The sequence below is a fragment of the Leucoraja erinacea genome, chromosome 2, assembly GCF_028641065.1.
Source record: "Leucoraja erinacea ecotype New England chromosome 2, Leri_hhj_1, whole genome shotgun sequence".
NCBI classification, from domain to species: Eukaryota; Metazoa; Chordata; class Chondrichthyes; order Rajiformes; family Rajidae; genus Leucoraja; species Leucoraja erinaceus.
Genome location: NC_073378.1, coordinates 67,738,161 through 67,756,802, shown reverse-complemented (window position 1 = coordinate 67,756,802; position 18,642 = coordinate 67,738,161). Strand labels below are relative to the sequence as shown.

The window sequence follows — 18,642 nt, the reverse complement described above, 5'->3', positions numbered from 1 at the left end:
ATCACAGTGGGTGGATGACAAAAGGAGTGGTTTAGTTTCCCTCAGGCAGAGATATAAATATGTGCAGAAATAATGTGTCACCATATCTGACAATGTGAAGATTGAGAAAACAAAAAAATATATCTTTACGCTTTAAAACTTCAAAATGTTAAAAGCTGCTCAAAATGATGATGGAACATTTGGGGTGACATTGAGAATTTTGAAACCATTTGTTGCAGTGAGTATGTGCATGTGTTAAGAAGTGCACTGCCTTATAAGATACTCACCCACCCTGCCAATCATGTCGACCTGTGGCAGAGTAAATGGGCACTACATTAGTCTCTTTTGGAGATTGGTCTCTTTTGGAGGTTGAGAGGAAAAGATAGATCAGCCATGATTGAATGGCAGGAAAACTTGATGTGCCAAATTACCTAATTCTGCTCCCACAACATAACTTTATGAATGTTAGAACCTTCAGCACTCGAGTGGAAGCAAGTCATTCTAAACCTCAAGGGAATGGGTGAGAAGGAGAATGGTTTGTGTAAATAGCCTGCCACTTTAGCATTGTTTTAAGTTTTTTATGCTCTTCATCATAGCTTTCTGTGAGCTAAAATAGTTAAAGACTTCGACTTCAAAAAGATAAGCCTTCACAACCCTGACAACATAACAAAGCTTTGTTGAATATGCCGTCTGGAGCCTATTATTTGTGTACATGGAAACAAGTGGGTGCAGCTTCTGTTTTTTGCCTGGACCTGAAAGTTTATACTGAATTAACAATGACTGGCAGCTCTTGCTGTTATTCTTGCAGGTAATTATGACAATCAGTGCTGAGGACAAAGACCTGCCACCCACAGCCCCACATTTTCACTTCAGATTGTCACCTGAGGATGATATAAACCCAAACTTCACCATTCAAGACAACGGAAGTAAGATTTGCTTTCTATTCTATCTCTTATCTTTCTTCAAAAAAATCACAGGCAATTTCCTGCAGAATTCTATTCAAACTAATTAGTTTAAGCCATTTTGTGACGTGTACTTGACTAGTCATAGCACTACAAATAACCATGCTTTCAAAATTGTGACAGCCTTGATTTGGGTAATCATCTCGCTGCAATTTTATTCCCTTGCTTTAGTTTTTGAAGCCATAGACCCTTAGAAAAAACATCTCCGTTTCTTTTTATTTTTAAGGTGCTGCTACTATAGAAAATAATGTTCACTCATTATTTCTCCATTACACCAGTCGCTACACTTCCATAAGTCGTCATTTAACTGTATGATGCTTTGAACCACCACAAGATCATGACGACACTACAAAAATAGAAGTCTTTCACTCCAAGTTTTTATTTTCAATTTACTCCCACCATACAATCACACAATTTTGGATGCCATTTTCTAAGGTTATGCCGTACACAACAATTTACAGTATTGTACGTGATGCAGAGAAGAGATTACTGATAGCCAGACAGTCCTGCTATGAAGCATGTTTTCCTCTCATCCTCCTTGCCCAAGGCACCATCTTTGGCATCCAGGGTCCTGCCAGACTCAGCCTCCTCAACCTTGCTCAGTACAACAATCTCAATTGATCACAGCTGTTCCCTACCCCCACAAAGCTGCAGATATTAGCAGTGGATGTGTAAATCAGTAGGTTAATTGGCCAATTGCCAGTATTGTGTAGATGAGGGTAGAATGTGGGGAGAATTGAGAAGAATGTGAGGAGAATAAAAGTGAGGTTAATGTTGCAGAGTGGTTGATGGTCAGTATGGACTCAGTGGGCTGAAGGATCTGTCTCAGTGCTATATATCTCCCATGCCTCTATGGGAATATGTTCCATCAAGCTAAATAGTCATACCCAGTTGGAGGATTAAGACAGTCAGTAATAGCTCGTGGAAAATCTGTTTAATGAGGAGACATTGGGCCATGCCAGTAATTAGGTTGAATTAAGATGGATAATGGATGTTGGGAAGACAAGGTTGGAGTTGTGGGAGCTGCAGTTTGACAAAGGTTAAGATAGTTGTAAAGCACAATGTGGAAACTGCAGTATTACAAAGGTTAGGATAGCTGTACAGCACAACAACCTTTAAAAGCATTAATTGATGCACATCAATATTCCTGATAGGTATTCACTGATGTACCCCAATGTTTTGGGATGGGTATTCCTTGACGTACACTACAAGGTTCTTGATATTGAAAATTAAATAATGGATTAAATAGCATGCAAGTTTACTTGTATTAATGTTATTGCATTTGTATATTAAAGTTTTGAGAACGTATTGTTATTTGATGATAAGAAATTAGAAAGTGTGCACAAATTCAAGGGCCAAAATCTGTACAAAAAGTTAACCGTTCTGATTGGAATTTCAGAGTAGCACAGTAACTGGGACTGTGCTGATCTACTTGTGCACAAGTGTGTCTGGAAAGTGAATGCAAGTTGTCAGAGACCAGTTGATCGGCGACAACAGTGCAGGTGAATGGGTTGGCGTTATCCAAGATTGGTAGATCTTTGTTGGTTGAGAATATTGAGGGACATGCAAACAAGAACATTTTTTTTCCAGAGTGGAAATGTCAAACATTAAAGAGAATAGGTTTAAGGTGAAAGGGACAAAATTTAAAGACGTTGTGCGGGTGGAGGTTTTTACACAGGTGGGTGCCTGAAACGTGCTGCCTGGGAAGGCAGTTGAGGCAGATACAATAATGACATGTATGAGGCTTTTTGATATGCATGTGGATATGCATGGAATGGTGGAATATGGATCATGTGCAGACAAATGGGGTTAGTTTATCTTAGCATCATGTTAGGCTCAGATATTGTGGGCTACAGGGTCTGTTACTGGGCTGTACTTTCTATGTTCTAAGATGACAAATGCCATTAAGAAACAGGCCATCTTTGATGTGTGAAGTTAGGAATAAGAAAAGGCCATTCAGTTCTTCCAGTTTGTTCTCCTATTCAGTTAGGGACTGAAAATATCTTGCATGTATTTTTAGATCAGAACAGGCAAACAAAATTGTTGATTCTGTAGCTTCCTCTGCCATAATTGTAAGCCATGCAATATCGCTCAGCACGCTCATCTGTGGGTCAGAAAGCTTGTGTTCATGTCATAGGAGCAGAATTAAGGCCATTAGGCTCATTGAGTCTACTTCGCCATTCAATCAGGACTGATCTATTTTTCCTTTTCCCCCATTCTCCTGTCTTTTCCTTCGCTCCCCCTCTGCCCAGACAGAACATGAATAGAGTTTCCCTGGTCCTCATCTTTCACCCCACCATCCTCCGCATGCAACATATCTGATGTTTCCATCACCTCTGATGTGATTCCACCACCAGTCACATCTTCCCTTCTCCACCTTTTTCTGCCTTCCACGGAGAACGCTGCCTCCACAACTTCCCACCCAAATCACCTCCTCCCCAGGTACTTTTCCCTACAACCACATGGGATGTAACACCTGTCTCTATACCTCCATTCTCGCCTCCAACCAGGAGCCTCAACAGTCCTTCATGCCCACCTCCTCTAACCGTATTTACCACATCTGGTGTTCCCGATGTGGCCTCTGGTAAATCGGCGAGACCAAGTGTAGACTCAGTGACAGTTTCATCGAACACTTGCACTTGGTCCACCAAAGCCTACTGGATCTCCCGGTTGCCAATGAGTTTCACTCCCCTTCCTATTCCCATACTGACCTTTCTATCACAGGCCTCCTCCATTCCCATGTGGTAAACCTCTTTGCAGTGATTTTTGGAGGTAGAGCGCATAGCTGGATAATGCACCAGGAATTAATTTCTAGCTACATGAACTTCCAATTTACTGCATTGTAATTCATCTGTGGTTAAAATCGGGTGCCCATATTGTTATTGAGTGGAAGGAGTGGGTATAAAGGAACCTCACCAAGCATTCACCTGAAGCATCTTTAATAGATTTACATTGAAAGAGTCTTGGAACCCAGTCCTTGCCGGCTCAGTGCGAATATGTAGCAGAGGACAGATGTGGAAGAATGCAGAGCTCTACAGAAGCTGAAGGGGTGGAGGAAATTACACAGGTAGCAAGGGGATGGTCAATGCAATAATTTGAAAAGAAAGGACAAGAATTTTAAAATCAAGGTATTTCTGAACTGAACACATTTAGAGCAATGACACGGAGCAAGGAATAATGGGTGAATGAGATTAGGCGGGAGTTAAAACATTGCCAGCTAAAGTTTTCATAAGGTTACATTTTTTTTGTGTACTGGAGATAGCACGCTGGCCAGCAGACCAAAGATACAGCAAAGTTTATCCAGCTACCTAATTTTCCAAGTGAGACTTTACATTTCTTAACCAGGTGATAAGACATCTCTGATTGAAGATCGTCGACAGGATATCCTAACTGTCAGATTAGCCCTTGTACTTTGTTTCCATTCTTTACATGTCTATTGCAGACCATACGAGTGTTGGGCAATCTTTGTTGTTAGATATTTGCGATATTGAAAATTATTTCACTCGGTTATAAATCTAAGAAACAGTCCACTGGTTTCTATTCTGTGGATTTGAGATAAGCTTTTATTGATCCTTTTGTCTGCCATACTTGGTTATGTGTTCTAGTTATTACTGTTTTGTTAAAACACTTGAGAGTTCAGATTATATACTGCAACATTAATAATGCTTAAAGTACTATAAAGTACCTTCATAAAATGTCTGTCAGGAGAATTGTATACAGATGGAGCTTTATAGGTAATACAATACCGTGTGATTTGAACATTATCCTTTAGGTGAGCATGACAGTTGTTGTTCCAGCACCACAACTTACATGCATATAGAACCTTCACAATGCTTCACAGGAACGTAATCAAACAACATTTGGCATTAGGTTTCAAAAGGAAATATTTTTTAAAGAAGATGATTTAAGGTTCAGTTTTAAAGAAAGAGAAGCTAGTGGAAAGTGAAGTAGAAAGGTGAAGTCATAGGGAGAAAATTGTAAAGTAGTTACATAAAACTAGTCTGTGGTTCTATGGGTGAAGTGCACTCATACTGGAGCCAGTGTTACATGTCCACAGTGACAAGGATCTGAGTTTTCTGCTTTCTGTGGCAGTGCTTGTAGAGGAGGAAGAAAGAAGAAGAGATCATCAGTGTTTGCAAGAGGCCAAGAAAGCCATAGGAATCCATAACAGCATGACATAAGAGATTTGAGTTGAATGGTCAAACGCCAAATCCAATCAACTCAAAATCCCACAATTTGCAAACACACAACCCACCTCAAACGCTCCTGAATGGTATCAAATTATCATCCCTCATTTACCAGCAAATTCCTTCAGTTAAGTCTCACCTGACATTTTTGAGCTGCATTTCAAACTGACAGAAATGGTGCAGTTGTAACCTACAGAGTCTGCGAACATTGGTATTCATTCGAGCATAATGTCATGCAAACATACCACAGAATATTCTTCATCACACTTCTTACTCACCGGCAGGAGAAAGCAAAGCATATCTGATGCAGCACGAATGAAATGGAGAAGACAGTTCTGTTCTTATACTACAACTTCTGTCATGAAGGTATTATTGTACATATGGATGAGGGCAAGATCCATCAAGGCCTCATCTGTCCCCTGCAGAGGAGAGAGAAACATGGGAGATATCAGCAGCAGTAACCCTTTGAGCCTGCTTTGTCAGACATTTGCCTAAAATTCCGCACCACAAACACCTAACACCCATCAATCAGGACAGTAGTACCTCCAGTCCATCTGCACGGTACTGCTTCTGAAGACCATTCTATAGACATCATTGAAATGAACTTCAAAGGCAGAATGCGTTGTGTTGATATGGTTATATGTAGCACACTTACATTGTCAATGGGAATGAATTATTGGACAATTTAATTTGACCCTCTGACAAGTCTATTCTGGATTAGCAGTAACAAATCAAACCATTTCAATCAAATGTCACTTTTTTATTAATGAGACAGTCAAATGCAAAGACATTTTACTGAAGCATGAAAGTTGCAGGATAAAGGGTAAAGAGATACCAGATATAGATATGCAATGCGATATCTCTTTGCAAAAATAAATCCACCAATGCATACACTCTTCTGAGCTAAAATAAATGGGCTGCTGCTGCGTCACAACTTTAAAGGGCGGCAGCAGCAGAGATCTGGGTTTGATCCTGACTATGAGTGGTGTCTGGACGGAGTTTGTACATTCTCCCTGTGATCACATGTCTTTCACATTCCAAAGACATGCAGGTTTGTAGGTTAATGGTCTTCTGGATATTATCCATAGTGTCTACGATAGAACTAATGTACGTGCTCATCAGCATGGACCAGGTGGGACAAAAGGCCTATTTCCATGCTGTATCTCTAAACTAAACTCGAGAAGCTTGGCTCGGGTGTATTTCTATATATATATAATGAAAGGAAATTCAATATCCAGTTTCAAATGAGAATTGGATCAGTAATGGTGACAAGTAGATTTTGCAAGCTTAGGAATGAGAGAAAGGCCTATAGCACATGCAACATGTGCCATAGTGAATGTAATGCATTTGTTGAGTGGTCTCTGTTGTAATGGCTTGCAGCAGATATTATCCATATTTTGGTCAGACTATTATCTAAATGGTGGCCGATAGAAAGGGGGAGATGCACCTGTGTCATGGTACATCAGTCATGAAGGTAGGCATGCAGGTGGGCACAGTAAAGAAAGCGAATGGTATGTTAGCTTTCATTGCAAAAGTATTTGAGTATAGGAGCAGAGAGGTTCTACTGCAGTTGTACATGGTCTTGGTGAGACCACACCTGGAGTATTGCGTACAGTTTTGGTCTCCAAATATGAGGAAGGACATTATTGCCATAGAGGGAGTGCAGAGAAGGTTCACCAGACTGATTCCTGGGATGTCCGGGCTGTGTTATGAAGAAAGACTGGATAGACTTGGTTTTATACTCTCTAGAATTTAGGAGATTGAGAGGTGATCTTATAGAAACTTACAAAATTCCTAAGGGGTTAGACGGGCTAGATGCAGGAAGATTATTCCCGATGTTAGGGAAGTCCAGGACAAGGGGTCACAGCTTAAGGATAAAGGGGAAATCCTTTAAAAACGAGATGAGAAGAACTATTTTTCACGCAGAGAGTGGTGAATCTCTGGAACTCTCTGCCACAGAGGGTAGTTGAGGCCAGTTCATTGGCTATATTTAAGAATGAGTTAGATGTGGCCCTTGTGGCTAAGGGGATCAGGGGGTATGGAGAGAAGGCAGGTACGGGATACTGAGTTGGATGATCAGCCATGATCATATTGAATGGCGGTGCAGGCTCGAAGGGCCGAATGGCCTACTCCTGCACCTAATTTCTATGTTTCTATATAAAAGTATTGGCCATTGCTGTTTGAAGATTATATCAATGGTTTAGATGAGAATGAACAAGGCATGATTAGTAAGTGAATAGACAGTGAAGATGGTTATCAAAAATGATAGCAAGATCTTGATCAGCTGGATAAGTGGGCTGCAGAATGGTTTATGAAGATTAATGCAGGTAACTATGAGGTATTGGATTTTGGGAAGTTAACGGTGGGGTTTTGGGTAGTGTTGTGGAGCAGAGGGATCTTGGAGTACAGGTACACAGTTCCCTTAAAGTGCTGTCACAGGTAGATAATGTGGTATGAAAGGCTTTTGGTTCATTGGTCTTCATCAGTCAGGGTATTAAGTATAGATGTTAACCCATTGTGCCGCTGTTGTACAATACATTAATGAGGCCTCATTTGGATTATTATGTTCAGTTTCAGTCACCCTGCTTTAGGAAGGATGTCATTGCTGGAAACAGTACAGAGTAGATTTACGAGGATGTTACTTGGACTTGAGGGCCTGAGCTATTGGAAAATAATCTACACACTAGGGCTTTATTCTTCGCAGGAAGCTAAGGGGTGTCTTAATAGAGGTGTATAGACTAATTAGGGGAATAGATAGAGTGAGTGCTCGGTTACCTTTTACCCAGGATGAGGGAATCAAGAACCAGATGACACAAGTTTAAGGTAAGAAGAGAACGATTTAATAGGAACCTATGGGGCAAATGTTTCACATTTGTGCTTGGTATATGGAATGAGCTGCCAGATGAGGTAGTTGAGGCAGGTACAATAACAACATTTAAAAGCATTAAATAAATCTTTAAAACACACCACAAAGATCGGGTAAGGCTATTATGACTTCTTTATTTGAGAGCATCAAATACAGCGATCACTGGGAGCAATCTAATAGTTTGCTCACTGAACAAAGATTCATCTGCTCCTGATATACCAAATTTCCCTTCGAAGTGCAAGGTCTCTTTGATTTCCATTTCCCGCAGGCATTCGAGCCTTTTTCCTCTTCATATGGGCCGACGACAGTCATAGATCAAGCACCTCAGGAACACACAGAGTAACAAATACATTTCAATCTCACAAAGGCAGACAGTTAGATGTCCTGTTACCCTTTAGATCAAATTTTATTTGAATTGCTATTTGTTCTTTCACAAAAGATACGGACAGTTATATGGGCATGAAAGGTTTCGAGGGATATTGGCCAAATGTGGGCAAATGGGACTAGCTTGGGTGAATTGAGCTGAAAGGCCTAATTTTGTGCTGTACGTCTCTATGCCTCTATGGCCATATGAACCAAGTATTTGAAAATTGTCCAGTGAACTCTTTCCATGAACTTGAAAACGATGGGCATTTAAATCTCAGAATATAGCATTTCCAGTGGTGTGGTTATTATTTCTCTGTACCTCGGTACACGTGACGATAAACTAAAAACATCATTATTTACTAATGCATTGCAACGTTGGTTTACATTTTTGTGGGCAGATACCTCTGCCAAAGAGCAGCCACCGGCAATGTAATCTTCTGCAACGCTCTATCAATCTACAATTCTAATTTTTCTTTTCTTGTGCTTGTCGTAGACAACACAGCTGGAATCTTATCCAAGAGGAACAACTACAGTCGCAGGCAATTGGAACTCTATTTCCTTCCAGTTGTGATCTCAGACAGTGGTTACCCGGCACTAAGCAGCACAAATACTTTGACTATACGAGTCTGTGGATGTGACGGGGATGGCACAATCTCATCTTGTAACGTAGAAGCAATCTTTCTGCCAGTGGGCTTGAGCATGGAGGCACTGATAGCAATCCTACTTTGCATTATAATACTCCTTGGTGAGTCTAACATTGTAATGTGATTCTGTAAGCTCTGTGTAATAAATGATAGTACACAACGGAGAAACGTTAAAGGGGATGGATGCTCAATCAATAAAGCTTAGTGAGGTAAAAAAAAAAATCCTAATAGATATTATCAGTTGTTTTTAGTTCATTGATGATTGCATCTTTATAACTCACATGTACACACAGAAACCAAAAGAACAATTGGCCAACTAGTTTTATTCAAAGGCATGGTATTGGAATTCTGAAATTTAAAAAAAAAACATGATACTGGAAATGCTCAATAGATCAGGCACTGTATGAATAGGGAAAAAAACACAATTCAGTAATTCCTTAGAATATCATAACCTAAAAGGTTAGAACATTTACTACAACATTTCTAATTACCCAGTTGAAACAATGATATGACGCTTTGCTAAAATCTTATTTTTAATACATTTGTTGATATTTTAAATATCAAGATTAATTTCAACCAGAATTATATATTTTAACAATCACTTCCCCCCTTTGCCCAATATTGAATCGGAAATAAACAAGCTTCAATGATTACACTTACAGTAAACCCTGATTATCACAGACCCCTTTATAATAGATTTCTGTTATAGCAGACTAGCTCTTTAAGAACACAGGCTGCTAGTTATACTCTGGAGGCCATTGAAATTGAAATCTCCAGAGATGATGCCTGACCTGCTGAGTGACTCCAGCACATTGTGTATTAACCAAAATCTGCAGTTCTTTGTTTCTACTGCTGGTGTAATAATACCTTATTACACGGTAATCCTGTACTCAGTTATAGCAGACAATCGGCAAAAATTGACCCATTTCCCCCCCCATTACTGCATGGTCCGTTACAATGATGGTTTCCTGTATATCAACCGCAGATTGCCTTAAGACAAGTGGAAAATCAAGTACTAATTTTTCAGTACTCCAAAATAAATCTCTTTTGTTAGGGTTGAAATTCACTCTCCTTTCTGAATGTGCTACTTTGCCCCTCCCCAAAGTTGCCTGAAATGAAGTGTGGAGCCTACAGGCATTTTTTTTCTTTTAGGTGCCCTAGACATTTTAAATAGTGTGTTGTGTTAATAAATGATCACTGCCTGTCAGATAACTCTTTGCCAACAGCAATTTTTAACACACCAACGATTCAGTTGCTCGTTGATTAGCAGGATTATAGACAACATGTGGCAATTGAAGTTTAGGTTCAATAATTAATTTTTAGTAAATGTAGAATTTATATTACATGAAAAGCAGTCTGGAAGAACTCAATGGTTGCATCTGTGGAGGAAACAGACAGATGATACGGATCCTTGATGGAATAGGGGGACGAAAGCTAAAAAGAGGGAGGTAGGGGTAGAGCAAAACCTGGCAAGTGATAGTGAATACAAGCAAGGAGAGGTGATTGGAGGTAGACAAAAATTGCTGGAGAAGCTCAGTGTGTGAGGCAGCATCTAGGAGAGAAGGAATCGGCGACGTTTCGGTTTGAGACACTTCTTCAGACTGATGTCGGGGATGGGGAGGGAAAAAGAAAGGAAGTGGGCGGAGACAGTAGGATGTGGGAGAACCAGGATGAGGAGGGGAAGGAGGGAGAAAACAAGGGCTATCTAAAATTAGCGAAGTCAATGTTCTACCCAAGGGAATGTAAACTACCCAAGCGAAATATGAGGTGCTGTTCCTCCAATTTGCACTGGGCCTCAATCTGGCAATGGAGGAGGCCCAGGACAGAAAGGTCAGTTTGGGAATGGGAGGGGGGGTTGAAGTGCTGAGCAACCAGGTGATCAGGTTGGTTAAGACGGACTGAGCGGAGATGTTCAGCGAAGCAATCGCCGAGCCTGGGCTTGATCTCGCCAATGTAGAGAAGTTGACACCTTCTTGGTTGGAGGAGGTGCAGGTGAACCTCTGCCTCACCTGGAAAGACTGATTGGGTCCTAGGTTGTAGTCGAGGGGGGAGGTAAAGGGACAAGTATTGCATTTTCTGCGGTTGCAGCGGGAAGTACCCGTGGAGGGGGTGGTTTGGGTGGGAAGAGACAAATTGACCAGGGAGTTATGGAGGGATTGGTCTCTGTGGATAGTAGAAAGGGGAGGAGATGGGAAGAAGGTAATGTGGACAATATTGCTATACCTTCAGCCTACTTTCTCTATCACCCTATACTTTCTCCTCCTCTATCCACTCATCTTCCACCCCTCCCTGTCCCATTCTCCATTTCCCTTTCATACCCTCTCTCTCTCCACCCCTTTCCCCTTCCACCTATATCCCTCCCTCTGGCTTTGCATTTTACTCTTCTTCTGGCTCTTCCATTCCTATCTGACATCCTTTTGTCTCCTGGTGAATCACTTTTGAATTCTCTCTATTCCTACCACATCTTTCTGCAGTGTGACAACCAGATCTGCACGCACAATAGTTGCTTCCTTGAAAATGTTTTGTAGAACTGGAACATGATGGCCTAACTCTTATGCACAATGGCTCAGCCAGTTGAAAGGCAGCATACCAAATACCCTTTTCACTACCCTCACCATCTGTTCACCACATTCAGAGAGCTATGAATTACACCTCAAGGTGTCTCTATATATCAATGCTCCCGAGGTCCCTTCCATTTACTATAAATCCTATCAAAATGTGACCTCCCAAAGAGCATGACATACCTTTGTTTGGGCTAAATTCCATCTGCCACTGCTCTGCCCATCTTCCTGAAGATCCATGCCCTGCTGTCTCTTCAAACAATCTTTTTTTCAGTGTATTTATGTACTAACTTTGCAGTCAGAATGGATATATGGACCTTTCTTCGCATTGAATTTCTGGAATTTTAGGATTCCTTCATATTGATGAGCCAGGTGCTATGTTAGATCACTGGGGCATATTGGAATAGATGGTAGGAAATAGATCGACAAGGGTTGAAGCATCTAGACTTTTTTTAAACTTTAGACTTTTAGAGATACAGCACGGAAACAGGCCCTTTGGCCCATCGATTCTGCGTTGACCACAATCACCCCATACACAAATCCTGCACTCTAGGAACAATTCACATTTTATTTGTAGAAGCCAATTAACCTAAAAATTATGATTATTATTTTATTATTAGTATTATTTATTAAATCATTGAAAACATTAGCGACACAGTGGTGCTGGTTTCCGATGGCCAAATCTACAAAACATTTATGCATTTGGAGTGTAGGAGGAAACAGGAGCACCAGGAGAAAACCCATGTGGTCACAGGGAGAACATACAAACTCTGTACAGACAGCACCCATAGTTAGATCAAACCCCAGTCTCTGGCGCCATAAGTCAGCAACTCTAGTGCCCCTTAGAATTGTCACTAAAAACAAATAGTATTAATAGGGTTGAAATTCACTCTCCTATGTGGGTGTCAATGAAAATCCTGACCTAGTGTGACCAGTTTATCGGCCCAATGTGGTAACCGTGCGATATAGTGATCCGTGCACATTGCACTACATTTTTTTAAGTTTAGTTCCATTGAAGTCAATTGAATTGAAGTTTGGATGTGGAAGTGTGTGTATTTAGTGTCTGCAGGACACAACATTGACTTTATTTTTTTCTGGAGTTTCAATTCAAGAAAAATCATGTATAATTCAACTTGCTTCTTTTAATTTATTCATTCAAATGTGTTAAGTTGCAACCTGATATATTAATTATAAAATTTGACGATATTTACCACAAAACTGACGTAATTGCATTTGTTATTAAGAAGTAATATGTTTTTAAACCTGCTACAATCTTGTTCAGTTATTGTAGTGCTGTTTGTGGCATTAAGAAGACAAAGGAAGAAAGAAATCTGCATGACGTCGAAAGAAGATATCAGAGACAATGTAATCAGTTATGATGATGAAGGAGGTGGAGAGGAGGACACACAAGCTTTTGACATCAGCACATTAAGGAAGCCAGACTTAATTGAAGATGTACAGCTTCGCAGAGATGTAAAGCCAGAGACCCACCATCCACAATGTCAGACCATAATAGTACAAAACAACACAAACATCAGAGACTTCATCAACCAGCGACTGCGAGAAAATGATGCAGATCCCGCTGCACCTCCATATGATTCACTGGTTACCTATGCTTATGAAGGAAATTGCTCATTTGCTGAGTCACTCAGCTCTTTGGAATCAGTTAATGCAGATGGAGATCAAGATTATGATTACCTCAGCAGCTGGGGACCCCGGTTTAAAATACTTGCAGACCTTTATGGAGCTGAGAAAACCAACACTCGATAAAATAGCAACAAGCAACAGTAAATATGCTGTTTGGTAAATTTAAGGACAGATGAGTTTTGTCTCCTTTTTTTTGTTATGGCTGCCATTGTTATTTGCTATGTCAACTATTGTTTTACTGTGAAATAGTCTTCTTAGGTACCACAAAGATATGATTGTGAGATTATTGTAACATTGTGAAATTGAGGAGAGACAGGCTCAAGCAGTTGCTTTGAAATGAATTGGCCATACAGTTGTAGCTGCTAACAAAATCAAAGCTGCAGGTTTGTCTGTAATCTCCACTAAAGTGCCTCTATGAACTTTGAACACTGCAGATCTTTACGCTCTCCAGGAAGAGTGTCAGTTTTTATTATACAGCAAAAAGTTGTTCTTAAGTTGAATTAAATGACACTTCAATAAAAGAACAATCAGCATAAATGCAGGTGTTTGTTCTGATGTTGTTGATTTGTTTATCTCATCTATGTTAAGCATCCTTGAATATTAATTTCCAATTATGGTTATTTTTTTAAGATCACTTCTCTATACTGGCTATTAGATCATGCCATTCTATTTCTAGTTGTTCTGCTAATTCATTCACCTTGTTACAAATGTTGTGTGCATGCAGATAAAGGCTCTTCCATTTTTGTTAATTTATTATTTTCCCTGCTCTGACTCTAATTGGAGGCAGATTGTTTTGTTTGGATGCTCTAGACCTGCCTGGAATATTTTGATAATCTTTAGCCATATTGCTATTCTGCATCATTGCCTTGTCCTTTCTCATCAACTTTCTAAACTCATCGTCTTCTTTCTGCAACTTTGCCACACATCATCACCTTAGATATTTAATTCATACCCTTTTCTACAGCCCCTTTCTTTACTGATCCTGTTAATTCAAGTGAAACCTGTCCCAATGGAATTGTTCCCTCTTTCCTCAGTGTTTCTGCCAGGGCCCCATGAATTGAAACTCTTCTCATGTACCCCAATGCCCGAAACACCTGGAGGAATAACTCTGCTCTGTGTTTCATTAATGCTATATGATCTGAGAAGGGAGACAGAGTGCTTGTTTAACATCATGCTTAAAAGCTAGCACTCTAAAAGTACATCAACATTGCAATCTTCTTTCTCAGTGGCAAAATTGCTACAACTGATCCAAGGTTCATATGTTGAAACTTTGGCATTGTAAAAAAGGTAAGTGATGATTTGACTACTAAAATAGCTTACCCATAATTACCCCCATTACAACAATCTTCCAATGGTTGGTGTTGCTGTTGCTCTCTACCATTGACTCAGGTGTGTTTACTCCTGACCTTCATATATTTGTGAGGAGTGTCCACTTTCTCCTATAACCACAGTGTCCTCCCAGGTATTTAGATTCCCTCCCACATCCCAAAAATGCAAGGTTAATCAGCCAAATTAAGATTTGTTTGGTAGCAGCAATTGAAGGGGGAATTGATGGGCATGTAATAGCGACTAGGTTAAAAGGAAATAAATGGGAGCACGAGGATCCCATTTATTTTCAGGGATGTTCTGAAAGCCAGACTCAATGTATAACATGGCCTCTTTCACATTGTAGGAACCTGAGAAAACATGGATGAGTTTCCATACCTTGAAAGCTACCCCTCAACGAAGTCAGACACCACTGGCAAAATTCACCATTACTTTGTGTGTACTCCCATCACATGGTTAATTAAAAAAAGAGTGGTTGAAGACCAGGATCTCCAATCCAAAATCTAGTTCATGATATATTCAGTAACAACTATCCCTATTGTACTTTGACAATATGGAAGCTTGATAATTGAACTTATGAGAAACATCACTAATATTGTCTCCTCAAAATCCTCCAAATTCATGGTCAGGATAGGTGAACCAATGTAAGCATCTTCTCCCAGACTAAAATCCCCAGCATTGAGGATCTGGTCATGTTCAACTAATGGGTCAACCAAATTGTTACCTCATGAGTCACTGGGCTCCTAAAGCAAATACTTTTGTCTGAGCTCTGCACCACAAGAGATTACCAGCGGGACAGGTAAAAATTATTCAAGGTCTACTTGCAAAAGTGCAACACCTTTCCTAATTCTTGGAAATGATTGGCTTACTGACCTTTGACTGATCAAAGTGGAGAAGGACCATCTGTGAAGGTGCACAGCACCTTGAGTCTCTATAATGGAAGCGTGCTGAGGCCAAGTGCAAACAGGGTAAGAGCAAATGACAGCTTTATCAGGACACCCGCCCACCCTGCAGGAATAACCATCCACCTGAGAAAGAGTTTGAAGAGTGAAAACAAGTAATTCTAAGTGAGAAGACAAAGTGAGCACTGTCATACAGATCTCACCACATCTATTAACTATTGCTACCTCAAAGGGACTTCCAAAATCCATGACTGCACCATGTGGAAGGACAATAAAGTAGTTGTGTGAGATCTCCATCACCTCCAACTTAGAACATAGAACACAGCACAGGTACAGGCCATTTGAACCATAAGGTCTGTGTTGAACATGATGCAAAGACAAACATTTATCTGCCTATATGTGATCCATATTTATTCCTTCTCTGCATACCCATGTTTCCCATCCAAAAGGCCCTTAAACATTGCTATCATATCTGCCTCCGACACTTCCCCAAGAATGTGTTTCATGCACCCACCCCCCTCTGTGTAAAACATTGCCATGCACATCTAAACTTTGACCCTCTCACCTTAAAGCTATGGCTTCTGTTATTTGATATTTCCATCCTGGGAAAAAAATGTACTCAATGTCTACTCTTCTTCAAATTTCACAGCCATCGGATATTGAAATCAACAATCTTCTTCCATTGTTGCCAGATGGAAATAACAGAATTCCCTCTCTAATGCAAGGTGTATGCAACTTCACAATGGACAGTCAGCAAAAAATGGAGGAGTGCTATCACCAGTTTCTTAAAAGAAGTTAGGAATGAGCAATGAATACTAAGCAATATCTTTAAACCACTAAAAGCAAATACTAATACAGATCAGTGTTTATAAATAACTGAATTGAATAATTCTTCTCCAAAGCTCTGAATGACAGATAGCTTAATCACAGTGTTCATATAAGTAGTATAATGTTGATTGTACGTAGAAGTGTAAAGCACTTGATATTGGCTCAGCCAACTATGAACTTCTTCCACTGATGAAACAGAAACTGGGGGCAATGTTTAATGCTGACGAATTGAAACTGTGCAGTCCCCATTCAAGTTTACTCTTAAGAGTATCAATGATATTTGCCTTATGGTTAAATCTTTTAATGTGATGTTAGACTGAGCCATAATGAGAGTGACTTTGACTTCCTTTGCATTTTGTGAATGATGTTGGTTGTGAATCAATATTTCATCAGATAGATAAACAAGGGTTTTGGAATTGTGCAGAAGCTGTGCAACAAACAGCCAATAGAAAGACAAATCAATACCAGCACACAAACCGACACTGGTAAGAAAATGAGAATAAATCTCCTCAATGAGATGCTGCTGGGAAAAAATCACAATAAACAACAGACACAAAAGATCAACTGAGAATTCTCCACACATTCAATTAGTCGCTAACAGGCATAAAAAATGAATCATAAATTAATTCAAGGATTATTTCACATATTTCAGTGAGTTTCACAATGTTAAAATGTTCCGTGGTGTATCAGATATTGTAATAAACTTGAGATCATCATATTTTAAGCAATGAGAAAGCAGCAGTCTAATTTATTTTCATCACAAAGAAACTGCATCAAATTCTTACCGACCACATATTCAGTTCTTGTGCAGAACCAGCGTCAAACAAAATTGCCACACTTCTCTCAATCTTAGTTATATGGATGGGAAGGGAATGGAGGGTTATGGTCTGAGCACAGGTATATGGGACTAGGGGAGATTATGTGTTCGGCACGGACTAGAAGGGTCGAGATGGCCTGTTTCCGTGCTGTAATTGTTATATGGTTATATGGTTTCCCCTCACAATAATGCATCTCACTTCCCCAATAAACTTCCTTCTGCTGGGCTGGAGCTATTCTACAGAGTGAATGTGAAACTCTTAAACCTATGTTGCTTCCACTTCAAAAGCAAGTCACTCCATTCCCGTCATCGTGATGCAGCATGAAAAGGATTGTGTACGCGTATGTTGGTGGCCGAGCTGAAAGCCATCATCGGTTTGTTCACTGAAGCCAAACTTATCTTCCAAAACCTGCCTCCAATGTACAACATTGGCCTCTAACAAACTCGTCCACACTACGACCATAGGAAAATGTGTAGGAAGAAACTGCAGATGCTGGTTTAAACTGAAAAATTGAGGTGACATTTCGGGTAATATCTGAAGAAGGGTCTTGACCCAAAACGTCACCCATTACTTTTCTACAGAAATGCTGTCTGACCTGCTGGGTTACTCCAGCTGTTTGCATCTAGCTTTGATATGTTCTATTTTCTTTATGTTGAGAAGCCAAGTGAAGGTGGACATCCAAACTAAAGTTCATGATCATCTTCAGGATGCCTTTGAACTTTGGCCACCTGAGGACAAATACTTGTAAAGATTAATATCTTAAATCTAAGACAAATGTCCAGTGTACAATTGCCATTTAGGATATTACGGCTTCAGCATGTAGATAGAAACAAGCACACGCTGTTTCATTTTTCAGTTTTCAGTACACGCTGTTGCCAATGTGGGTCTTCCTTATTTTACAAAAGTACACTACGCATACTTATGCATATTCACGAGACTGGTAAGATATTGAATATATCACATAACACAAATCATACCATTCTAGTACTAAGTTCTTATAGTTACAGTTCTCCACTCCCCACTGACAGATTACTGCCACCAACACACTTGAATACTCCAAATCCAGAATAGGACAAACACTAATTGAATTCTCTCTATCCAAACATCCCATACATTTAGGCCCTAAAGACACTTGGTCTGCTCCAATGGACAGGCCCCATCATTTACTTATCCAAAACCAACTTTTGGCTTCAAACTCCAATATGACAAAAGATTACTTGAAAGGCAAACGATAGGCCAATGTCCTATGTTCCCTAGAGGAGCAAAGTCAATGGCCTATGCTTCTTAGAGGAGCAAAGGGTTTAAGACAAAGAAATGAAAGGCTGCTTGTAATGTCATATTCTCACCAATTTGTTGTAATTCCTGGTCTAGGACAGCTCAAAAATGGAGTTGGAGCATCTAAAATGACTGACAGATGTCCAAACTACCAATTCATCAGGCACCTCCTGTACTAATGTGGCAGAATATGTTCATTGACATCATCCACCATTTCAGATCCCACTAAGTTAGGGTGGAAAACAATCATCCTTAGCTCTGAGGGACTGCCTGAGAGAAGA

The 18,642-nt window shown here is 40.0% G+C and overlaps 1 protein-coding gene across 2 annotated transcripts in view; it reads left to right on the top strand.

The window, feature by feature from the left end:
- The window catches only part of LOC129710976 (cadherin-12-like), an 882,389-nt gene extending 868,575 nt beyond the window's left edge, over positions 1-13,814 (top strand). For both annotated transcript variants that reach the window (XM_055658321.1, XM_055658312.1), the window contains 3 exons: positions 788-905; positions 8,854-9,105; positions 12,848-13,814. In XM_055658321.1, the coding sequence (XP_055514296.1) occupies positions 788-905; positions 8,854-9,105; positions 12,848-13,335 (858 nt within the window). In that variant the 3' untranslated portion in view covers positions 13,336-13,814. The remainder of the gene's footprint in view (positions 1-787; positions 906-8,853; positions 9,106-12,847) is intronic.
- Positions 13,815-18,642: the final 4,828 nt, after the last annotated feature.